Source organism: Erythrolamprus reginae, chromosome Z, assembly GCF_031021105.1.
Source record: "Erythrolamprus reginae isolate rEryReg1 chromosome Z, rEryReg1.hap1, whole genome shotgun sequence".
Taxonomy (NCBI): Eukaryota; Metazoa; Chordata; class Lepidosauria; order Squamata; family Dipsadidae; genus Erythrolamprus; species Erythrolamprus reginae.
Genome location: NC_091963.1, coordinates 3735660 through 3762011, shown reverse-complemented (window position 1 = coordinate 3762011; position 26352 = coordinate 3735660). Strand labels below are relative to the sequence as shown.

General features: G+C 42.6%; 1 protein-coding gene across 1 annotated transcript in view; it reads right to left on the bottom strand.

The window, feature by feature from the left end:
- OBSCN (obscurin, cytoskeletal calmodulin and titin-interacting RhoGEF) overlaps positions 1-26352 on the bottom strand; it is a 334659-nt gene that overhangs the window by 299352 nt on the left and 8955 nt on the right. Inside the window, 3 exon segments of the mRNA XM_070766937.1 lie at positions 9413-9673; positions 17888-18157; positions 22798-23929. Of these exon segments, the coding sequence (XP_070623038.1) occupies positions 9413-9673; positions 17888-18157; positions 22798-23920 (1654 nt within the window). The 5' untranslated portion in view covers positions 23921-23929.

The window sequence follows — 26352 nt, the reverse complement described above, 5'->3', positions numbered from 1 at the left end:
GTTTCTTGTGGACCTGCGCAATTCAGTTAGTCCTTCGTCGCAGGCATGGAAGGAGGTCGATTCGCTGGTACCTCCTCTGGACTCCGAAGGCCCTGGTTGCACTCCGAGGCCCAGAGTTGAGTGGGCTGGCACATCTCCGACCTCCGTTGACGAGGATGATTCCGGGAGGCTGGCCGAGCGGCTTCGGATGGGTGAGTCCAGATTTAAGTCTGTCCATGTTGGCGTTGCGTTGGTTTCCATCGGTGGGCCTGCGTGTGCAATCAGCGGGTTAACGGTAGCATTTGGCCCAGTGTCTTGGCACCCTCTCAAATGATCGATGTGCCTAGTCCATACTCGGCCATCGTTCAAAGAAATCAAATAAGTTTTTGGAGCCTTTTGTTGAATAACAGTGCCCTTCAACCACTTTGGGCCCCCATCGAAATTCCTTGCGAATACACATTGCCCCATATACATATTTCTCTCAACATTACTAACATTATTATTTACATAATTCTTTGTACAATATACAGGATTTAATCTGTCCAAGGTTGATCTGAGCTTCCTGCCCATTAAAACCTCTGCTGGGCTTCTATTTGTTCTTGAATTTGGAGTCATATGTTGTGCCAATAAAAATTCATCAAGGTGCTCTTGCACCTCCCCAGGGCCAGCCCTCCTCAATGCTTCCTTGGCAACTCTTACGTATCTCTCTGCCAATCCGTTCGCCCATGGCGAAAAAGGAGAAATGAGGGCATGCCTTACCCCTAACTGATCCAGGAAGAGTTCAAACTGTCTGGCTGTCAGTTGGGGCCCATTGTCGGAAACCAACACATCTGGGTAGCCATGCGTGGCAAAAAGGTGGCGTAACGCTTTAATAGTAGAGCATGTGGTGATATTATGCATTAATATTATTTCGACCCACTTAGAATATGCGTCTACAACAATTAGAAAATATTTAGAATCAATGGGACCAGCAAAATCTATATGCAGCCTAGACCACGGGCCCTGGGGTGGCTCCCAGTCCATAGGGGTTGTTTTTGGGGGTTTAGGCCGTGACTCCTGGCAAGGGTCACACTTTGACACCCAACTCTCAATGTGGCCATCAAGCCCTGGCCACCAGAAATGGCCCCTTGCTAACCCCTTCATCCTCACGATGCCTGGATGGCCTACATGTAGCATGGTTAAAACCTTAGATTTCAGAGTTTCAGGAATTACAACCCGGTCGCCCCATAACAAGCAACCCTTAATAACAGAGAGTTCTAACCTTTTACTTTTAAATTCAGACAAGTCTGTCCCCACGGTTTCATTATTCCACCCTTTGAGAACACAATTCACTACTTTAATGAGAATGGGGTCTTTAGCTGTATGTTCGGCTACCTCCTTGGCAGTAGTCATTGGGTTATCAGCCAACTCTATTAATAAGACATCAGCGGATGGGGCAGGATCCTCTACTAAGTCGGGAATGGGGCATCTGCTAAGGCCATCCGCATGGTTGATGGTTGTTCCTCCCTTATGAATTAGTTCATATTGATATCCTGCCAAGAATATTCCCCACCTTAGTAAGCGGGGGGACATAAAAGGTGGAGTTGGTCTGTCTGGGGCTAGAAGGCCTAACAAGGGTTTGTGATCTGTTACTAATTGGAATTTTCGACCAAAAATGTAATTGTGGAATTTCTTTACTCCTGAGACTAATGCTAACGCCTCCTTGTCTAGCTGACTGTAGTTCCTTTCTGTGCTAGACAGGGTCCTGGAGAAAAATGCGATAGGGGCCTCTGTACCGTTAGGCAGTACATGAGCCAGTACACTACCCACCCCGTAAGGGGAAGCATCGCACGTAAGACGTAGGGGAAGTAATGAACTGTACTGTACCACTACGCTTTTGGACGTTAATAGACTTTTTATTCGGGTAAATGCTTCACTCTCAGTTTTCCCCCATTGCCAGGGAACTTCCTTCTGAAGCAGCCGGTGGAGGGGTTCCGCTGCTGTGGCCTTCTGCCTCAAAAAAACAGAGTAAAAATTAAGTAATCCCAAAAAGGCTTGTAATTCAGACTTAGTTTTTGGCTCGGGAGCGTTTTGTATTGCCCAAACTTTCTCGCTAGTGGGATGAATCCCTTCGCCATCAATAGTGTATCCCAGAAAATTAACACTGCTGGTTCCCCATACACATTTCCCTGGTTTAACCCTAAGGCCTTTGTCCTGTAGCCTAGTTAGCACTTGTCTTATTCTAGCATTTAATTGGGCCTGATCCTTCCCAGAAATTAAAATGTCATCAAAGTATGGTATAGTTCCTCCTATTCCAGTGAGGAGGCGTTCCATCAAACTCTGGAATATCCCCGGGGCTACACTAACCCCAAATTGTAATCGTGTGCATCGGAACGCTCCCCTATGGGTGACAATGGTTTGGAAATATGATGTAGGTTCGTCTACGGGAAGCTGTAGGTAAGCCTGGGCCAGGTCAATCTTTGCAAACACCTTCCCCTCCCCCAAGGAATGCAGTAAGTGTTGCACAACAGGTATGGGGTATGGGTGTTGTTGTAAGGCTCTGTTCAGGGTTGACTTGTAATCTGCGCACACACGTAACGAGCCATCTGGTTTGAGGGCAGTGACAATTGGTGTTTCCCAGGCCGCTTGATCAATTGGCACTAAAATACCCTGATGGATGAGTTTGTCTAACTCAATATCTAGTTTGGGTAACAGAGGTAGAGGGACTCTCCGTGCTTTGAGCCGGATTGGAGGCACCTTAGGGTCTAGTGAGAAAGATATAGGTGGCCCTTTATAAGTCCCTAGAGTTGGACTGAATACATTTGGAAATTCCTTGACAAAATCCGGATTGTCAGAATGTGTAATTGTGTGGATTCCAGAAATCCCTATTCCCAATGGGTCCATCCAATCTAAGCCTAAAAGGGAATGAGTTTGCCCTGACACAATTAGTAATGGAAGGTCACCCTTAAAACATTTGTATACAATTGGTACATTTACAATGCCTAAAACAGGAATTAATTGCCCTTGAAAATCCTTAATACGTAAATCAGAATGCATTAAGTTATGTTTGTTAACATGAGGCATATACAGTTTAACCTTTGACCAAGGCATAATGCTATAACGAGAACCAGTGTCCAGTTCCATCTGGCATGGTTTAGCATTTAACAGCAAAGAAATGTTAATTTTAGTTTTGTTGGTGGTTACCGTATTAATAGTGATGTTTTGAGTACCTCTTATGTAGTCGCGGTTATAGTTTGAGTGCTTGTTTCGGCCGAAAGAACGGAAGCCTCTATTCCCTCGGGTTTGGTTGTTGAATCTGGCAGCCCTTGTAGAGGAGAAGGTGTCCTCAGGAGTTGGGGCTCTGCAAGCGGCCGCAATGTGCCCACGGCGGCCGCAACGGCGGCAATCGGCGTCCCGGAAGGGGCATTGATGGCGGGGATGGTTGCCGCGGCACCCGGAACAGGGAAGAATTTGACGTGGAGATCTCGAAGCTTGGAGGTGGTCTTGTCGGATTAGGAAGCAGTCGTCTTCGGGGTGTGGAGGTGTAATTGCTTCGGGAGGAGAGTTGGCTTGTTGAGGAGGCGAATAGATGTGAGCCACGACTTCCTGTTTATCGTTTTGCTTGAGTTCTCGAGCAGCTGCTTCAGCGACTTCAGCTGTCTGGGCGAGTTTTATTACGTTTTGAAGTGAAGGCTCCTCTTCGGTCAGGAGCTTGTTTCTCACCGTAGAGTTTTTCATCCCGAAGATGAGGGCGTCAATTAAGCGCGCTTCCGGGTTTTCAAACCGGCACTTTGACAGCACGGCTCTGAGGCGTGTCGCGTATTGGTTGATAGACTCTCCTTCAAGTTGTCCCATTCTGGAGAACTGGTGGCGGTAGACGATCGGCGGCTTTGTCGGTTTGAAATGGTCGGAGAGCTTTGTCTTCAGGGAGTCCCAGGAAACGGAATTCACCGGAGTCGGGTCGGTCAACGTCTGGGCGAGATCGAACATTTCTGTGCCGCAGTAGTTTAAGAAGATTGCTCTCTTCCGATCGGCATCGGCGTTTCTCATGCCCGCAGCCTCGAGGAACACTTCGAACTTCGCTAGATAAGCGTCCCATGTTGTCTTCTCCGGGTTGAAGTAGTCTGGAGCTCTCCCGACCGGCAAGGGATCCATTGCGGCAGGCGCAGGCTCGTTCTTCCGTCGTCGCCAGGTGAAGTGACTCGAGACAGCACGTAAAGAGACGGTTCGCTTTATTTCTCAGCTCTTTAGAAGTGACTACCAGCTGGAACGCGTCTCAGCTGGAGCCGGCAAAACCGGCTCTATTTATACACAAAGTTCCCGCTCAAACGCGAGCTGTCAGCGCCGCAGCCAATCAGGCGCAACCTATTTACATAGTCTGCCTAGAGACAGTTTACATGGCAATACTCTGAGGCAATACACTTAATATTCAACACTCTGAACTTGATTGTTTTCCTGCAGACTTTTCATGACCCAACTATCTATCTATCTATCTATCTATCTATCTATCTATCTATCTATCTATCTATCTATCTATCTATCTATTTATCTATCTATCTATCTATCTATCTATCTATTTATCTATCTATCTATCTATCTATCTATCTATTTATCTATCTATCTATCTATCTATCTATTTATCTATCTATCTATCTATCTATTTATCTATCTATCTATCTATCTATCTATTTATCTATTTATCTATCTATCTATCTATCTATCTATTTATCTATCTATCTATCTATCTATCTATTTATCTATCTATCTATCTATTTATCTATCTATCTATCTATCTATCTATCTATTTATCTATCTATCTATCTATCTATCTATTTATCTATCTATCTATCTATCTATTTATCTATCTATCTATCTATCTATTTATCTATCTATCTATCTATCTATCTATTTATCTATTTATCTATTTATTTATTTGTTTGTTTTGTCCAATACAAATTGAAAATTAAGGAGAATAAAAACGTGTAGTAGTAAATATCAGGGAAGGGATAGAAGAAGAGATATGAGAATAGAATACATCAATGAAGAGTAGAGGAAGGATATATGGATGGGAGAAAAGATATATAAAATATAGGAGAGACAATTGGACGGGGACGGAAGGCACACTAGTGCACTTATGCTCGCCCCTTACTGACCTCTAAGGAATCTGGAGAGGTCAACTGTGGAAAGTCTAAGGGAAAAATGTTGGGGGTTGACACCACGGAGTCCGGTAATGAGTTCCACGCTTCAACAACTCAATTGCTAAAGTCATATTTTTTACAGTCAAGTTTGGAGCGGTTGATATTAAGTTTGAACCTGTTGCGTGCTCTTGTGTTATTGCGGTTGAAGCTGAAGTAGTTGTTAACAGGCAGGATATTGCAGCATATGATCTTGTGGGCAATACTTAGATCATGTTTAAGGCATCGTAGTTCTAAGCTTTCTAGACCCAGGATTGTAAGTCTAGTTTCGTAGGGTATTCTGTTTCGAGTGGTGGAGTGAAGGGCTCTTCTGGTGAAGTATCGTTGGACCTTTTCTAGGGTGTTGATGTCCGAAATTCAGTGTGGGTTTCAGACAGGTAACATCATCTGTGCTAGACGGAATGAAGTTTACACTGTGTATAAATAGAGAGCAAAACCCATTCCCTTCATCATGACTGGTGATGTTACCTAGTTGGATCGTGAAATGTCTTCAAGAAAACCATCAAGCTCTTAAGAAACCTTAAGTTTAAAACATTATTAGAATCAGGCAGGGTCAGTTATTCAGATCAACGGCACATTTAAAACACCAGAGCCTACAAAACCTTTGCCAGACCCATCCTTGAATACAGCTCATCTGTCTGGAATCCATACCGCATCTCGGATATCAACACCCTCTAAAACGTACAAAGATACTTCACCAGAAGAGCCCTTCACTCCTCCACTCGAAACAGAATACCCTATGAAAATAGACTAACAATCCTGGGTCTAGAAAGCTTAGAACTACGACGCCTAAAATACGATCTAAGTATTGCCCACAAGATCATATGCTGCAACGTCCTGCCTGTCAATGACTACTTACAAATACAAACCTAATAAATAGCTAGATAGATAGATAGATAGATAAACTTCAGCTTCAACCGCAACAACACAAGAGCATGCAACAGATTCAAACTTAATGTTAACCGCTCCAAACTTGACTGTAAAATTTATGACTTTAACAACTGAATTGTCGAAATGTGGAACTCATTATCGGACTCCGTAGTGTCAACCCCTAACCCCCAACATTTTTCCCTTAGACTATCCACGATTGGCCTCTCCAGGTTCCTAAGAGGTCAGTAAGGGGCATACCTAAGTGCACTAGTGTGCCTTCCGTCCCCTGTCCAATTGTCTCTCCTTTATCTCATATATCTTTTCTTCCTTTCATATATCTTCTCCTCTATTTTTATATCTTTTCTATCCTTTTCTTAATATATATTACTACATGTCTATTCTTTTCAATATGTATTGTGTATTATTGGACAAATAAATAAATAAAATAAATAAAAATAAAATGAAATAAGAAAACACCAAGGCAGCATCTGCCCCATATTGATCTAACTCGATCCCCAGAACATGCTTGAATATCCCAAGCAGAAGGTAAGGATCAACCAGTCAACCACTGTTAATTTCATGCACACAAGAAACATGCTGTCATTTTCTACCTATCCTTAAAACATTTAAAATATTCAGTGAGTTTTGCGCCTTTTGATGACCTTTCTTGCCACAATTGTTAAGCAAAACTATGTGGTTGTTAACTTAGTCAGAAGGTTTGCAAAAGGAGGATCGTATGATTCTGGAACACTGCGACTGTCATAAATATGAGTACGTTGCCAAGCAACCCAAATTTTGATCACATAACTGTGGGGATTCTGCAATGGTCATAAGTGTACAAAAAAACAGTCATAAGTCACTTTTTCAGTGCTCTTGCAACTTTGACTAGTCACTAAGTGAACTATTGTAAGTCAAAGACTACCTACTGTACATTCCTTAAAATTGGGCATTGATAAACATGGTTTGTCTAATATAAGGAGAAATGGAGAGCATTTATTTTATTTTTATTTTATTTATTTATATATTTTGTCAAATACGTGTAGACATAGGCGAGATCCGGCCATGAATGGTATGCTAATTGTTGTAAATTGTTAAAACTCACTTAACTGTCTTGCTTAACAACAGAAATTTTGGGCTCTACTGTGGTCATATGACAAGGACTTCTTGAATATCATTGTACTGTGTCTTATTTTAAGGGTGAATGGTAAGTGACATGTTTCTTGAGTGCAAGAAATCAGTGGCAATTGACTGATGTTGTGTTCCACTTAGGATTTTCAAGCATGTTCTGGGTATCAAGTTTGGGTCAAATGACTTCATCACTACAGGGCTGACTTGTGTTTCTCTGTGGTTTGGCTGAGCCACTGATCTGGATAATTGACCCCGCCTGATCCTAAGAACCTTTTCAACCAGGTTTTGGGTTTGAGGGGTCAATCTTGGCTCCCAAGATTTGATGGCATTGTAATAGGCTTTGTTGTTCTTCTATAGCGGTATATAAGTGCTATTGCTAATATTAAGCTCATTAAAGAATAACACCACTCCAGATGACCAGCGGTTGCAGGAAAATAATATATATAAAAAAACTTCTTAGCTTCCAAGAATCCAAGAGTCTTCGGAGAGGGGCGGCATACAAATCTAATTAATAATAATAATAATCATCATCATCATCATCATCATCTTTTGTGGCAACCTGTAAAGGTTTCTACTAGGTACGGTCAGGTAAGACCATGCCAGATTTTTTACCTGGGGATCTGGACACTTGTAGTAGACCCAACACAATTGCATACACCAACTTGCAACGCCTTGGTCTCTTCAGCCTTGAAAGACGGCGTTTAAGGGGTGACTTGATCGAAGTGTATAAAATCATGCATGGGATAGAAAAGGTGGATAGAGAAACATTATTTTCTCTATCACACAATACTAGGACGAGGGGGCCCTCCCTAAAGCTCACAGGTAAGAAAGTGAGGGCAAATAAAGGGAAATATCTCTTCACCCAGAGGGTCCTTGGTTGATGGAATTCACTTCCAGAAGAGGTCGTGACAGCTGTCAGCCTGGGGAGCTTCAAGGCAGGATTGGACAGATTCATGGATGCCAAGTGTACAGGTGGCTACTGAAACGGATGTCCAAGTGCCACCTCTATGATGGTTGAGGAAGGCAGGGTTCCTTTGGGTCCCATTTGTTTGGGGTCAGGGGAAAGGGAGGGTCTTGCCTTCTCTTTCTGCTCAAGATCCCCATGGACAATTGGGGGGCCACTATGTGACACAGAATGCTGGACTCGATAGGCTTTGGCCTGATTCAGAATGGCTCTTCTTATGTTCTTATATTCTAGTCAAGACCACAATTGAGACAAGAATTTCCATGTGACAAAACTCTTATCTTTCTACACACACAAAAAAACCCCCACTCCCCTCCCTCCACCTCTCTTTCTCTCTCTCACTACCTAGCTATCTACCTATTATCTGCTTACATGTCTATCTGTTTCTCTACAATGCATTCATGAAGTATTCAGACCCCCTTCACTTTTGTCAATTTTGTTATGCTGCAGCCTGATTCTATAGTTGTTGAAATTTCTTTTTTCCTCATTAATCTACCCTTAGTACCCCAGAATGACAAAACGAAAACCTAATTTTAGAAATGTATGTAAATTTCAACAAATGTAGAATCAAGCTGCAGCACAACAAAATTGACAAAAGTAAAGGAAATCTGAATATTTTCTGAATGCACTTTATATCTGTCATCTAGCTAGTGTCTGTCTGTCTGCCTAGATGAGAGGGGGGTAGATAGATAGATAGATAGATAGATAGATAGATAGATAGATAGATAGATAGATAGATAGATAGATAGATAGATCATCTATCGCCATCTATCATCTATCTATCGTCTATCTATAATATATTATTTATCATCTATCTATCTCTATGTACCATTTCCTTATCATCTAACTATCTTTCTATCTATGAGCAAAACTCAATTGTGGTCCTAAGTCAAGGCTTAATGGTCTGTACTTACAGACCATTAAGCGTATAATATCTTCAGAAGAAGCCTGTAATTTCTAAGGAACACATATGGAGGAACAAATTTATTTATTTATTTATTTTATTTTTCCGATTTTTATGCTGCCCTTCTCCTTAGACTCAGGGCGACTTACAACATGTTAGCAATAGCACTTTTTAACCGAGCCAGCCTATGCCCCCCACAATCCGGGTCCTCATTTGACCCACCTCGGAAGGATGGAAGGCTGAGTCAACCTTGAGCCGGTGATGAGATTTGAACCGCTGACCTGCAGATCTACAGTCAGCTTCAGTGGCCTGCAGTACTGCACTCTACCTGCTGCGCCACTCCGGTTCATATATAAATCCCTCATAAGTGTAAGGAAAAAAAATTACTCTCACCAGAGACAGTAAATTGTGTGGAAGTTCTGCATTCATCAGCCACAAAGACAATTTCTCCTCCATCTTCCATTTGACAATCCCGGATGATCATGGTGTATTCTCTATCTGTGGAGGAGATTGAAATGCGACTGCTGGGTTTTAATTCTTCCTTATTCTTCAACCATCGGAGGTTCTTGCACTTCTGTTCCAGTTCCACGCAGAACACCGCAGTGTCTTTTATACTGACAGCTGTTTTCCTTGGCAGTTTCTTGATAATGTTGCCTGCATTGATAAATAAAGACTTGACATTAAGACTTGACAGCGCACTCGCATTAAAAATTCCATGCTTAGAAATACTATAGGCATGTATATACAGATATAGATGGATATGAAGGGGGATAGACACAGATAGATAATTAAACAGACATGTGCAAAGTCAGGAAGGAAGGAAGTCAGGAAGGAAGGAAGGAAGGAAGGAAGGAAGGAAGGAAGGAAGGAAGGAAGGAAGGAAGGAAGGAAGGGGAGAGATAGAAAGAGAGATAGAGAGATGATAAATACATATGATGAATATATAGATCATCTATCTGATGTTATATTGATGCTAAAGAGAGAGAGGGAGGAATGATATAGATCATGTATCTGATAATAGATACTATATTAGAGAGAGAGAGAAAGAAACAGAGAGAGGGAGAGAAAGAAAAAGGGATAATGATGGATAGAAATAGACAGACAAACACAGAGGGAGAGGGAGAGAGAGCTGAATGGATAATTGGATTTTGGTTTTGTTTTATTATTAATTTCTTTTCATAAAAAAGAAGGGAATTTTTTCTTATTAATTTATTGATTTATTGATTTATTGATTTATTGATTTATTGATTTATTGATTTATTGATTTATTGATTTATTGATTTATTGATTTATTGATTTATTGATTTATTGATTTATTGATTTATTGATTTATTGATTTATTGATTTATTGATTTATTGATTTATTGATTTATTGATTTATTAATTAATACTTCTATGCCGCCCACTCCCAAAGGGAATGCCGCTCAGACACTATACTTTTCCGCCCACACTGAAAAAAAATTAGAGGGAACATTGGTGGTGGGGGTGGAGATTTGATTTAAATGTTGCAAGTAGATTGGGTGGCTATGTTTTAATGATTTGATTGGTTGGTGGAATCACATTTATTTATTTATTTATTTATTTATTTATTACTTAGATTTGTATGCCGCCCCTCTCCGAAGACTCGGGGCGGCTCACAACATGTAAAAAACAAATCATAAGCAATCAGATAAATTTAAAATATTTAAATATTTAAAAAACCCCATATGCTAACAGTCACACACACAGACATACCATGCATAAATTAAACGTGCCCAGGGGGAGATGTTTCAGTTCCCCCATGCCTGACGGCAAAGGTGGGTTTTAAGGAGTTTACGGAAGGCAGGAAGAGTAGGGGCAGTCCTAATCTCCGGGGGGAGTTGGTTCCAGAGGGTCGGGGCCGCCACAGAGAAGGCTCTTCCCCTGGGGCCCGCCAACCGACATTGTTTAGTTGACGGGACCCGGAGAAGGCCCACTCTGTGGGACCTAATCGGTCGCTGGGATTCGTGCGGCAGGAGGCGGTCTCGGAGATATTCTGGTCCGATGCCATGAAGGGCTTTAAAGGTCATAACCTAATCATTTAGTTAAATGATTGACTTGGTGATGATTGTGATACGTTTTTTTGGCTAGGGCTGGCTTTCAAAGTTCAGTTGGCAGGACGTGTCATCATGTTTATTCATATTGAGGGGGTGTTTTTCTATTTCTATGGCTTCCGTGATTATTCTTTTGTATAGGTGTTCTGTTTTGGAGATTAATTTAGTTTTTTCGAAGTCAATTTCATGTCCTGTTTTTTTAATGTGCTAGAAAAGGGAGGGAGTTTTTTCTTCTTTTTTGACTGCACTTTTATGTTCTGCAATGCGTGCGTTTATTCTTCGATTAGTTTGTCCAATTCCAGCTATAGTTATAAAGAAGCAATAGTTTTTTTAGTAATTTTAAATAAATGTTTAAAATGTTCCAGAGATCATTATGCCTATTGTTTCTTTATCTATCTACATATACATATACATATACACATATGCATATGCATATACACACACACATACAGGAGCATCATGAGTTAAATTGCAGAGCACACAGAAAGAAAAAGGCGGGGGAAATGGAAACTCCTCCTGATCACCCATAGCAACCAATCACAGTGCAGATTGCCTCAGGCTGGAGCCAGCCCTCCCCCATCAATCAACTATAACTGTTTGTTCTGGCTCACTACAGAAGTCCCCTATTAAATTAACATGTCGTAACATACTCACAGTGGAGGGAAACATATAATGAATTTATTGCATTATTTTTGTTTCCAGTGCACTGCGATTAAACCTCAGAGCTGGGAACAGTCCATCGTCAGCCTTGGTGGATCTCAAAAATAATTTGGATAGGAACCCACAAGATCCTACCCAAATAAACCAGCCACAGAAAACCCAAATATTTTGCCCTTTTTGCATCTTCACAAATGGGTTTTTGCAGCTTGCATTTTGTGAAACTGGTGGGCGATGCCACCCAGCAGGAAACACAGAGATGGACTGGTCAAGAGCAAACCCTGGCTTGTAAAGTGGACCAACATGTCCAGGCAATCCTGGACTTAATGGCAGCTGAGCCCTGTTTAGCTGACAGGACCCGGAGAAGGCCAAACCCTGTGGGATCTCACCAGTCGCTGGACGTTGTGTGGGAGAAGGTGTCTCGAAGATAACTTCGCCCTAAGTCAGTGGTCCCCAACGTTTTTTCCACCAGGGACCAGTTTCAGCAAGACAATTTTTCTATGGCCCAGTGGGGGCGGAAAGGGGCGTGGTTGGGGGCGGGATTAAGCATGGGGGTGCTGGTCCTCCCCGCCCCTCTTTCCCGCCATTGTCCTGTGGCCGGCAGAACCTGCCTCCCAAGCCCTCTTGCCCAGCGGGAGCTAAGCGCTGGAGAGAGGGGGTCAGGCTGGCCCTCCTGCCTCCCCCCAGCCAAAAACGCAAAAGCGCCCCGCAGCAGAAGCCAAAAGAGGCTTGAGCCTCTCGGTCCTTCCCGCCCCTCTGTCCCATCCATCGTCCTGTGGCCGGCAGAACCTGCCTCCCGAGGCCTCTTGCCCGGCGGGAGGCGAAGCGCTGGAGGGAGGGGGTGGCGGCATGAGGGCCAGCAGCTGCTGACTCCACGGACCGGTGCAACATGCCCCGCGGCCCGGTACTGGTCCGCGGCCCGGTGGTTGGGGACCCCTGCCCTAAGTCATGTAAGGCTTTAAAGATAATGACCAGAAATGTACTTATTAGGAATAATTACAGGCAAACATAGTAAAGAAAATTATTACTTAATAAATCACATACTCACAGCTGCAAGATTAGCATTTGCACAAGTATGGAAGCAAGAAAAGACCCCAAACGAAGAAATGGTGATTAAAAAAATGTTAGACTGCGCCAAATTTAGCAAATTAACATATGAGATACAAAACCAACAAAATAAGGACTATTACAGAGTGTGGGAGAAATTCTACAATGGGGTAGAAATTTTTAAAAAATGCATAGTAAATAGAATTGTAAAAGATAAACTTTTTATGCATATAGGAAATTGTAAATGTTTAATGTTGTTTGTATGGTGTTTAAATGTTTGTATGTTAAATAAAATCAATAAAAATAAAAATAAAGGTAATGACCAACACCATGAATAGCGCCTGAGACCAATGGGGAGCCAATGTAGCTAATGGAGAATTGGTGTAATGGGGGTGCACCCACAATAACTCACACCGCTGCATTCCTAACCAGATGTAGTCTCCGAGCACTCTTCAAGGGTAGCCCCATGGAGAGTGTGTTGCAATAATCTAATCATGAGGTGACACGGGATTGACTGAAAGGAATGCCTCTCGATCCAAGTAGGTTGTAGTTGGTTCACAAGACGCATTTGTGAAAAGGCCCTTCTAGCTGGTCTAGTTTTATTTGTTTGTTTTATTTTTATTTATTTATTTTGTCAAAGACAGAGGATATAATCATAGTAAAATACAGTAATAGGAAGATGGATCACAGGCGTCTGTAATATGGTAAATTATTTAGCTTTACTAGATAAATGGTCAAAGCAATGGAAACTGCAGTTTAATGTTTCCAAATGTAAAATAATGCACTTGGGGAAAAGGAATCCTCAATCAGAGTATTGTATTGGCAGTTCTGTGCTAGCAAAAACTTCAGAAGAGAAGGATTTAGGGGTAGTGATTTCTGATAGTCTCAAAATGGGTGAGCAGTGTGGTCGGGCGGTAGGAAAAGCAAGTAGGATGCTTGGCTGCATAGCTAGAGGTATAACAAGCAGGAAGAGGGAGATTGTGATCCCCTTATATAGAGCGCTGGTGAGACCACATTTGGAATAATACTGTGTCCAGTTCTGGAGACCTCACCTGCAAAAAGATGTTGACAAAATTGAACGGGTCCAAAGACGGGCTACAAGAATGGTGGAAGGTTTTAAGCATAAAACGTATCAGAAAAGACTTCATGAACTCCATCTGTATAGTCTGGAGGACAGAAGGAAAAGTGGGGACATGATCGAAATATTTAAATATGTCAAAGGGTTAAATAAGGTTCAGGAGGGAAGTGTTTTTAATAGGAAAGTGAACGCAAGAACAAGGGGACACAATCTGAAGTTAGTTGGGGGAAAGATCAAAAGCAACAGAAGAAAATATTATTTTACTGAAAGAGTAGCAGATCCTTGGAACAAACTTCCAGCAGATGTGGTTGGTAAATCCACAGTAACTGAATTTAAACATGCCTGGGATAAACATATATCCATCCTAAGATAAAATACAAAAAAAAGGGCAGACTAGATGGATCATGAGGTCTTTTTCTGTCGTCAGTCTTCTATGTTTCTATGTTTCTAAGATAGGACGTTAGGAATAATATGGAAGAAACAATCATTGGGAATAATAGGATTCATAAACATGAACATACATATAAGAGAGACATTAGGATATATAATGATTTTGATCTGTTAAAGCATAGAAACATAGAAACATAGAAGTCTGACGGCAGAAAAAGACCTCATGGTCCATCTAGTCTGCCCTTATACTATTTTCTGTATTTTATCTTAGGATGGATATATGTTTATCCCAGGCATGTTTAAATTCAGCAGAAATGATATATTGGTATAATGAAAGAAATGAAAGGAATGAAGTGAATAGGAAATACTTTTTAAATTTTTAATAATAACCCTTCCTCCTATGCATATTGATATTGTTATAATTAGATTAAGACATGATGTGAATGGTATTTTTTTTCTCTTTCCTTCCTGAAATTTAAAGAAATTTAAATTTGGAAATTACTTTTGTTAAGGGCAGCTAAGATAACATGAGGGTTTAAAAAGCAGGAATGAGTTAAGTAAGAATGCAAGAAATGGACTTAAGCACCACGGCATAGTTTTGAAAAACAGCAAATAGCCAAGAGAAATTTAGATAGCTAATAGCACTTTGAACTCAAATGAAGGCGAAGAATAATATCTGAAATCCGGATGATAGTATTTGAAAAGGAGGTAGCACAGGATGATATGTACCAAAATAAATTGGATAAATAAGTAGGAAAATTGGATTAAGAAATTTGCATTTGATATTATATTGTATTGTATTTTAATTCAAGGTATGTGGATTTGAATCTTTGTAAGGTGTGGAAAAACAATAAAAAATTATACCCCACCCCACCCAAAAAAAAGAGAGAGAGAGAGACATTAGAACAGGGGACGGAAGGCACGCTGGTGAACTTATGCACGTCCCTTAAAGACCTCTAAGGAATCTGGAGAGGTTGACTGTGGATAGTCTAAGGGTAAAATTTTGGGGGTTAGGGGATTACACTACAGAGTCAAGTAAAGAGTTCCATGCTTCGACAACTCAATTACTAAAGTCGTAGTTTTTGCAGTCAAGTTTGGAGTGGTTAATATTAAATTTGAATTTGTTATGTGCTCGTGTGTTGTTGTGGTTGGAGCTGAAGTAGTCGTTGACAGGGAGGACGTTGTAGCATATAATCTTATGGGCTATGCTTATATCATGTTTGAGGCGTCATAGTTCTAAGCTTTCAAGACCCAGGATTATAAATCTAGTTTCATATGGTATTCTGTTTCGAATGGAGGAGTGAAGGGCTCTTCTGGTGAAGTATCTTTGGACATTTTCTAGGGTATTAATGTCCGAGATGTGGTAGGGATTCCAAGTAGATGAGCTATATTCGAGGATGGGTCTGGCAAAAGTTTTGTAAATCCAATCAATCAATCAATTTCTCCCTCCCAAGAGCCAAGGATGGACTGTTGACATAGTCTTTAGGAGGCAATATCCAGAGCTACTTAATCTTGCCTGAGTTGAGTCTGAGCCTGTTAACTCCCATCTAGACCCTCACAACCTCAAGGCACTGGCACATCACATCCACTGCTTCACTGAATTGATGCGGGGTGGAGCTATATAACTGGGTATCATCCGCATATTGCTGATACCACAACCCGAATCGTTGGATGGCCTCACCCAGTGGTTTCATGTAGATATAGGAGGGGAGAAAGGACCGAGCCCTGAGGCACCCCACAAAGGAGGGACCTAGGGGTCGACCTCTTTCCTCTTATTAACACCGACTGAGATCAACCAGAGAGATAGGAGGAGAATCAGTGTAACACGGTGCCTCCTAGGCCCAACTCTCTTAGTTGTCTCATAAGGATACAATGGTCAATGGTATCAAAAGCAGCCGAGACGTCAAGTAGCACCAAGATTGAGGAATGACCCCCATCTCGAGCTCGCCAGAGATTGTCCATCCGCACGACCAAAGCAGTTTCCATACTGTAGCCAGGCCTGAAGCCGGATTGAAAGCGGTCCAGGTAATAATCTCTTTCATCCAATAACTATAGGAGCTGGAGTGCCACCTCCTTCTCAACAACTTTCTCTACAAAAGGTTGGTTGGAGACTGGATAAAAGTTCTTTAATTCTGCTGGGTCCAGGGAAGGCTTCTTGACTGTTTTAAGTTCGAATGGTCACTAAACAGACTGCCAAAGACTACCATTATGTACTGCAGAGTTCAAAGGCATCAATATAAGTTATATGTTTGCAATCCACTCAAATGCTTGGCAAGCAGCATGATCTGAACTCGGGTTACAGAAATTCCTCGGATGACCTCCTTCGACCTTTGATGCAAACAGGCATGAATTGACCCTCTCAGATAACTCTGATAACAGGGGCCTTGCATTTCACCCTTAGAATTATCCACTAAGGAAGCCTGATCTCTGTTTAAAAATTGTTAGCAGGTCACAGCTGAATTGCCTTTAATTATTTTATTTATTAAATAAGTTTTAACAGATAGTCCTCGACTTATGACCACTGTTGGGAGCAGAATTTGCACTGCTAAGCAAAAGGATTGTGAGGCAAGTCATGAATGGTTTTGCAACCTTTTTTCTCCACAGTTGTTAATTGAATCACTGCAGTTAACCATTAACACTTAACGGTTGTTAAAAGAATCAGTCATTAAGAGAATCCAGCCCCCCCCCCCCTTTGTTTGTCAGGAGCTGGCTGGGAAGGAATGGAGATCGCCTGACCCCAGGATGCTTCATGTTATAAATGCAGGCTGGTGGTCAAGTGTCCAAATTTTGATCATGTGACCATGGGGATACTGTGTTGGTTGTAACCAGTGATGGGCTGCCAGACTATGGGTGTGCTTATTTTGTGGGTGTGGCTTCATGGTCATGTGACCGGGTAGGAGTGGCTTGCCAGCCATATGACCAGGTGGGAGTGGCTTGACAATCATGTGACAGAGGTGGCTTAAAGATCATGTGACTGGGTGGGAGTGGCTTACCGACCAAGATAAGTTTTCAAATAGGTGCCTGGACTCTTTTTCAATTGATTAAGTCACAATATTTGAATAGCCACAAAAAGGACAAAAGATAGACAGTATTATTTGTTGAGGAGCAGAGTAATGTTTTTAGGTTTTGTACTGAATCCACAAGGTTCGGTATGATAACATATTAGGCAAGTAGCTCAATTTTCTTTAATTGCTATAAAAGTTCAGTTCTAGATAAGGATTATAATGATTAAAGCCTTTATGGGTAAAAACACACTATTTAATTACTATTTTAAAAGTAATTAAGGATCGTACTAAGGTACTAGAGAAGGAAGGACAATAAAAAAACTATTAAGTATTCAATAAATAGGGCATAAACTCGCTACCCCCACTGAGAGTGTCGTCGTCCCCCCCAGCAGGGATAGCAGCCCATTACTGGTTGTAACTGCAAGGATCTGTGTATTAATTTTATTAATATGAGCATCTTTCAAATGTGTAAATGTCAACTCGCAGAATTTCTAGTGGTGGTAATGCTGGCTTGAAAATTTGGACAGATGGTTTCAAATGATTGCTAAGTGACCAGTCATAAGTTGATGACTACCTATAGAAGGAAGTCCTACTGAGAAAAATCAGATGGGCTACTTACCTTGAACGCTCAATTCAGCGATGGTTCTGCTGCCTTCCTTCATCTCACAAATGTAGACCGCGTCATCATCCATGGTGACATTTTGGACCGTGAGCCTGCGGCATAGCCCATCTTCTTCAATCTTGTACTTGTCATTCTGTTGAAGTCTGGTCTCCTCTTTGAACCAAGTGGTCTCCACATCAGAATGGGGCACTTCACACAAGAAGATCGCAGAGTCCTTCTCCCGAACTTCCAAATCTTGGAGTTTTGTCTTGAAAGGTATTCTTGGTTCTGGGGAAGAATCAGATGGAGAAATGACCTTTGGTAAGATACAAGACTGAAGAACTATCAAACAGCAAGCGTGGATTTTTCTCAATGACATTAAGATCGTGTAGAAAATCAGTAGAACAATGTGATCTCGAATATCAGTAGAACATTAAGACCCAGTAGAGCATCAGTACAATGTTATGATCAAGCAGGACATCAGTAAAACATTATGATCAATTGGAACACAGCAGAAAATTGTGATCCAGTGGAACATTAACAGAATGTTGTGATCAAGTAGAACATTACAAGTGTAACGAGTCTTCGGAGAGGGCATACAAATCCAAATAACAAATAAATAAACACATTTCAATAAAATAGAATATCAGTTTAAAATTACTATCAAGTGGAAAATAAATAGAATATTGTGATCAAGTAGAACATCAACATAATATTGTGATCAAGTAGATTATTAGAGCATCAGTAGAACGTTATGATCAAGGAGAACATGTTGAAAATTACGATCAATTGGAACGTCAATAAAACATTATTAGCAAGTAGAACATTAGTAAAATGTTATGATCATTACATTAATAGAACATTATGACCAAGTAAAATGTTATGATCAAACATTAATAGAACATTATGACCATTATTATGACCATTATTTATTTATTTATCGATTTGATTTGATTTGATTTGATTTGATTTGATTTGTATGCCGCCCCTCTCCGTAGACTCGGGGCGGCTAACAACAATAATAAAACAGCGTATGACAAACCTAATATTTAAAATAGATAAAAACCCTTATTAAAAAAGCAAACATACACACAAACATACCATGCATAAATTGTATAGGCCTGGGGGGAAGGAATATCTCAATTCCCCCATGCCTGACGACAGAGGTGGGTCTTAAGGAGCTTACAAAAGGTGAGGAGGGTGGGGGCAATTCTGATCTCTGGGGGGGAGTTGGTTCCAGAGGGTCGGGGCCGCCACAGAGAAGGCTCTTCCCTGGGTCCCGCCAGACGACATTGTTTAGTTGATGGGACCCGGAGAAGGCCAACTCTGTGGGACCTAACTGGTCGCTGGGATTTGTGCGGCAGAAGGCGGTCCCGGAGATATTCTGGTCCAATGCCATGAAGGGCTTTAAAGGTCATAACCAACACTTTAAATTGTGACCGGAAACTGATCGGCAACCAATGCAGACTGCGGAGTGTTGGTGTGACATGGGCATATTTAGGGAAGCCCATGATTGCTCTCGCAGCTGCTTTCTGCACGATCTGAAGTTTCCGAACACTCTTCAAAGGTAGCCCCATGTAGAGAGCGTTACAGTAGTCGAGCCTCGAGGTGATGAGGGCATGAGTGACTGTGAGTAGTGACTCCCTGTCCAGGCAGGGCCGCAACTGGTGCACCAGGTGAACCTGGGCAAACGCCCCCCTCGCCACAACTGAAAGATTATTTCAACATATATGGGGTGGTCGTTAAATCAATCCAATGGTTGTCCACAGAATGCTATGGACGTTAAGTGAATACTACGCTCATAAAGTAAACTCAGTCCACTATGGCAAGTGTCACCAATCTTTCGGATCTTAGGGACCACTAAATTCGTAATTTAAAATTCCACACACCACTAATTAGATTAGATTAGATTTATTGGATTTATATGCCGCCCCTCTCCGCAAACTCGGGGCGGCTCACAACAATAATAAAAAACAGCACAGTACATAATACCAAATCCAATGCCCACCAATCTAATTACAATTTAAAATTAGTAATCTCATAAAAACAGTATATATAAAAAACAGGCACACAGTCAATCAATCAACAAACAACATGGGCAAGGGGGAGGTGTTTTAGTTCCCCCATGCCTGACGGCAGAGGTGGGTCTTAAGGAGTTTACGAAAGGCAGGGAGGGTGGGGGCAATCCTAATCTCAGGGGGGAGCTGGTTCCAGAGGGTCGGGGCCCCCACAGGGAAGGCTCTTCCCCTGGGTCCCGCCAGATGACATTGTTTAGTCGACGGGACCCGGAGAAGGCCAACTCTGTGGGACCTAACCGGTCGCTGGGCTTCGTGCGGCAGAAGGCGGTCCCGGAGATATTCTGGTCCGGTGCCATGAAGGGCTTTATAGGTCATAACCAACACTTTGAATTGTGACCGGAAACTGATCGGCAACCAATGCAGACTGCGGAGTGTTGGAGTGATATGGGCATACTTGGAGAAGCCCATAATTGCTCTCGCAGCTGCATTCTGCACGATCTGAAGTTTCCGAACACTTTTCAAAGGTAGCCCCATGTAGAGAGCGTTACAGTAGTCGAGCCTCGAGGTGTGATCTGTAATCTGATCTGTCTAATCACCGGCTCGGTGGGGGTGTATAGGTGATCATGTGACTGAGTGGGTGTGGCCAACTTGATGTCGCTCACATCGAGGAGCACCTCCCCAGCCTCTACTTGCCCCTCCCCTTCCAGCCACTCCTCTCCTGCCCACCTGGGTTCCATAGGGCCCCACAGGAAGCAGTTGTTGGAGCTAAACAGCCACCATGAGTTGGCAAAACAACTGGCTCTGTTCAAACTGGATCTGACCAAGAAGGAGGCTCAACAGAAGCACGTCGCTGAGGACTAAGAACATAGGCTTCCCAAGCAGAGGAAAGACCTATGGGACTGCAAGGGCCTGGAGGGTCAACGGACTGCGATGGTCAACCAGTTCCAGGCCATAATGCAGTCCGACTGGAACTAGGCCCACTGGCTCTTCTCCACCAGCGGTACTTCCCTCCAGCCTTCACCCAAAGCCCCACACCAGGAGGCCGAAGTGGACCCAAAATCGGAATTTCTGCCCCCCTCCATCCGGTACAAAAAGACCCGAAAGAAGGAAACCCTCTGCAGCAACACCCAGGGGCATAGTTTGAGGAGCCCTGATTCAGTGCAATATAAAAAATTCTGCAGACTACCAAAATTTTCTTGCAGACCATCAGTTGGCAACTGCTACACTAAGAGGTGTCTTTTTGATGTAAAACAGACATAAATGTTGATTTCCAACAAAACCATCATACATGGCATCATACGTGACCCGTGGGGTGTTGAAAACGGTCCTAAAGTCGGCTGGCTGTCAAGCACCCAAAATGCATCCAAGCAGTGAAGGGCAACAAAAAATTTTTACTACCACACTGTGGGCATGGCTTATGCAGGATGCCCTGCATTTTCTTTCAACATCTTTCAGTGCAAATTGGGTGCTCTGGGGTGGAGCTCCATTTTCGCTACCCCACTGCGTTCCGCCCATCCAGAGAGAAGCCCATTCCTGCATCCATGTGACCAGGAGGGTGGACGTCAAAATTTTGAATCTAATAATAATAATAATAATAATAATAATTAATAATTTATTAGATTTGTATGCCACCCCTCTCTGAAGACTCTAAAAAAGTAGCCTTTTCAGGATCTATTGTAATTTTAGACCATAACTGATTTTCTTGCTTGAAACTCTAATGTCTTTAAGGGTCTTGATTCAGAAAATACCACCGAATTATGGATTTAAGACCAAGGAAATTCATTTTACCCAGGATCAAATCACCATCCAACTGAATATCTGCACTGAATATCTGCATCCTGCTAATGTCAATCTCCTTGTAAAACTAGTCAAGAAACTTGTTTACTTCCTTGGCACCTACTAGTGCAGAAGATATGCCTGGGATTAGATTTCTTCTAGTTTAAAAATACTTTAACAGTCTTATTTTAGTTGCGAAGCTAAATGTTCTTTTTTTAAAAAAAACAAAAACACAGTATTACAATCATCCTCAACTTACAACCACTTGTTTAGTGACCATTCAAATTTACAAGAGCATTGAAAAAATGACTCTTTTTTCACAATAACAACTGTTGTTCACTTGACAAACTTTTTGCTTTAGCAACATAAATTTGGTTGTAAATTGAGGACAGCCTATATGTTGTAAATAGAAAAGTAAGGGAATTATTCTACATCCTGCTTTTGTTCAATGCTGATCTGAGATTTTTTTCTTACATCTTCTTTTCCGGTGTTTCTCAACCTTGGTAACTTGAAGATAGGTGGAGATACAGCTACCTGCCTTTGATGATTAACAGCACAGAATTGTAGGTCTGGCGTACCAGGTTGTGTGGTTTTTGAGCACGTTGTGCTACACAAAGAAAGATCTATGGCCACTCACCTTTGATGATCACCAATACAGAACTGTATATCTGTCCTGCCAGGTTGTTTGTTTTTGAGCCCATTGTGCTACACAACAGAGGATCTACAGCTACTCACCTTTGATGGTTATTGACATACAACTGTAAGGTCTGTCCTGCCAAATTGTCTGGTCTGGAGCCCGTTGTGTGACATAATGGAAGATCTACAGCTACTCACCTTTGACAGTTGATTGACACACAACTGTAAGGTTTTTCCTGCCAAATTGTCTGGTCCAGAGTCCGTTGTGTGACATAATGAAAGATCTACAGCTACTCACCTTTGACAGTTGATTGACACACAACTGTAAGGTTTGTCCTGCCAAATTGTCTGGTCCAGAGCCCGTTGTGTGACACAGTGGAGAATCTACGGTTACTCACCTTTGACGGTTGATTGACATATAACTGTCAGGTCTGTCCTGCCAAATTGTCTGATCTGGAGTTCATTGTGTGACACAGTGGAGGATCTACAGCTACTCACCTTTGACAGTTACCAACACAGAACTGTAGGTCTGACCCGCCAAATTTGAAGCTGTGCAGGTGTAGAGGCCATTATCGACCTGTTTGCAGAAGAGGATCTTCAAGACAAAATTCTCTTGCTCATCCTCATAAATTATGTGTCTCCTACTCTCCAGGATCACCTCCCCATCCTTCTTCCAAACGGTCTCTGGTTTGGGTTCTCCAGTTACGTAGCAGCTCATTTTGGCGTGCTTGCCCTCGGTGACAGTGAAACTCCGGGTGGTGACCCGATAATATGAACCTCCATCACCTCGGAGTCCCTTGGAGGTCAAGCTAGCAGCACGTTCGTAATCCAAGGACAAGCTCAATCCGAGTTTGGACCGCCCTTCGGTGGAGATTAAGGAGTCTACTTTGGACAAATCGCTCTTCCGGATTTCTTCTCGTCTTTTCTGCATGTGGGACAACAATGGAGAGGTCTTGCTACCGATGTCATCTATACTGTGTCTCTTGCTGCCTGGGCTGTACGAATCTGGAAGATCTACCATCAACGCAGCGGCAGCGCTGGAGGATCCTAAAGGATTCTCTGCACGGCAAGTGTAGGTCCCGCTGTCTCCCAAACGAGTACTTTGGATCTTCAGAGCGTTCTTCTCACCCTGGGATTCAATCCGGATCCGGTTGGAATCCGATGATTTGCCCAGATGCTTCCCATCCTTCTCCCAGTTGATGGCGAGGGGAGGACTACCTTGGACAATGCACTTGAACATGGCATCTTCACCCATGATCACTCGGATGGATGTGGGCTTCTGGATGAAGTACGGGGCCGATTCCGTCACAGTGGTCTGCTCGCCGACTTTGATGCTGACAGCGGCAAAAGCTTCCCCAATGGTGTTCTTAGCCCGGCAGATGTACTGACCGCTGTCTTCCAAGCTCAAGTTGTAGATAGTGAGACGATAAAGGTCATCGTCTTCTACCATCTTGAAGCGTCCTCCCGTCTGGATGGGGAGCTTGTCCTTCTCCCAGCTCACCAACGGGATGGGGTTGCCAATGATCTGGCAGCTCAGGGTGGCATCTTTGCCCATGGAGACGACAAAGGCTTTGGGCCTAGTCAAGAACCTTGGGACGCCGCTGTAGGAAATGTAATCCATCTTGATGGCCTACAAAGAAGGAGAAGAACAACAAGCATGAGGAGCAAGAAAAATGTATTTTGTGGACGGGTTTCACAGGTTTAGTCCTTGACTTATGACTATTCACTGAGTGACTGTTTGAAATTACAACAGCATGGGGGGAAAGTGATTTATGAGCAGTCCTTGCACTTAGGACTTCAGTATATTCCCTTGATCTCTAAACACATGTTTGTAAGTCAAAGAGAACCTGTACATATAGAACATCAGTAGAACATTATGATCAAGTAGAATATTATGATCAAGTAGAACATCAGTAAAACATAATGATCAAGTAGAATATTATGATCAAGTAGAACACCAAGGTTCATTTTATCTCTACCACTAGGGCCTGGAGTCGTTCTTTTCCTAGCTTGGAGTCAATACGGGTGGTCCGCAACTTACAACTGTTCATTACAGGACAAAGTTACAACAGCACTAAAAAAAGTGACTTACAACTGGTCCTTGTGCTTACGAGCATCATAACATCCCCACAGTGATATGATCACAATTTCGGTGCTTGGCAACTGGTAAGCTGGTATTTATAATGATAGCAGCAGACCAGGATCAAGTGATCATCACTTGCAGCCTTCCAACAAGCAGTCAGTGCAAGGAAGTCAGACTTGCTTAATGACTGCAAAATGCTTAAGTAATTCACTTAAGAACCAATGACATAAAACAGTGATGGCGAACCTTTTATTTTGCTCGGGAGCCAAAATGGCACATGTGTGCATGCCCATACCCATAATGCAATGCCCTCCTGCCCTGCAAATGCACATACATCCCCCTTCATGCTCCCCCTACCCTGCACAGGCACCAAGGACTCACTGAAGCCTCTAGAACAGTGATGGCGAACCTTTTCTTCCTCAGGTGCCGAAAGAGCATAGCCGTGCGCTATCACGCATGTGCGAATGCCCACACCCATAATTCAATGCCTGAGGAGGGCAAAAACAGCTTCCCTCGGCCCGCCAGAGACCCTCGGGAGGCTGGAAATGGCCTGTTTCCCAACTACTGGTAGCCCCAGTAGGCTTGTGTTTTGCCCTCCCCAGGTTCCAAAGGATTCCCTGGAGTTGGGGACGGGTAAAAATGCCCTCCCCCATCACCCCGGAGGCTCTCTGGAAGCCAAAAATGCCCTCCCAGCGCTTCTGTGCCAGCCAAAAAATCAGCTGGCTGGTACACACATGCACGTTGGAGTTGAGCTACGGCAACAGCTCACGTGCCAGTAGATATAGCTCCGCGTGCCACCTGTGACACCTGTGCCATAGGTTCACCATCACTGCTCTAGAACTTGTGGATGGCGAAAAAACTGATTCCAGCTGATTTTCTGCCTTCTGGGGGAGGTTGTTTTCGCCTTCCCCGGGCTTCAGGAAAGTCTCCGGAACCTGGGGAGGGTAAAAAACAGATCCAACAACCCAACCGCAAGTTCAGAAAGGAACTTCCGGTTGGGATGTTGAGCCGTTTTTCACCCTCCCCAGCAGTGGCGGATTGGTCCTACTGCTGCTACTGGTGTGCTGCACGTGCAGCTTCAGGTGTCCGATGGGCGTGCACACACATCCCAACATGGTTTTGCTTGATTTCAAGTCTGCACAAGATTTTGGCAGTTTTTGTGCTTCTGCGCAGAAGCAAAAACATACTGGGATGCACACACACATTGGATAATAATAATAATAATAATAATAATAATAATAATAATAACAACAACAACAACAATAATAATAATAACAATAATAACAATAATAACAATAATAACAATAATAACAATAATAACAATAATAACAATAATAACAATAATAACAATAATAACAATAATAACAATAATAACAATAAAAACAACAATAACAACAATAACAACAATAATAACAACAAACAACAACAACAATAACAATAACAATAATACAGATGATCCACTGGAACTTGTGCCAGAACTACCATTTCCCAGTGGCAAAGAACTGGTGGGATCATAAGCCCGAAAAAGTGGTGGAAAATGAGCAAGCAAAACTACTGTGGGACTTCCGACTTCAGACTGACCGAATTCTGAAGCATAACACACCAGACATCCTGATTGTGGAGAAAAAGAAAGTATGGATCATTGACATCGCAATCCCAGGGGACAGCAGAATTGAGGAGAAGCAATTAGAAAAATTAGTGAAATACGAAGATCTGAAAATCGAGCTGCAACGACTCTGGCATAAGCCAGTGAAAGTGGTCCCAGTGGTCCTTGGCATGCTGGGCGCAGGGCCAAAGGATCTCAGCAGACATTTGAAAACCATCGGAATTGACAAAATCTCCATCTGTCAATTGCAAAAGGCCGCTTTACTGGGATCGGCAAACATAATTCGCCGCTACATCACGCAGTCCTAGGTGCTTGGGAAGCGCCCGACTGGTGATGAAATACGAAATCCAGCATAGTGATCTCG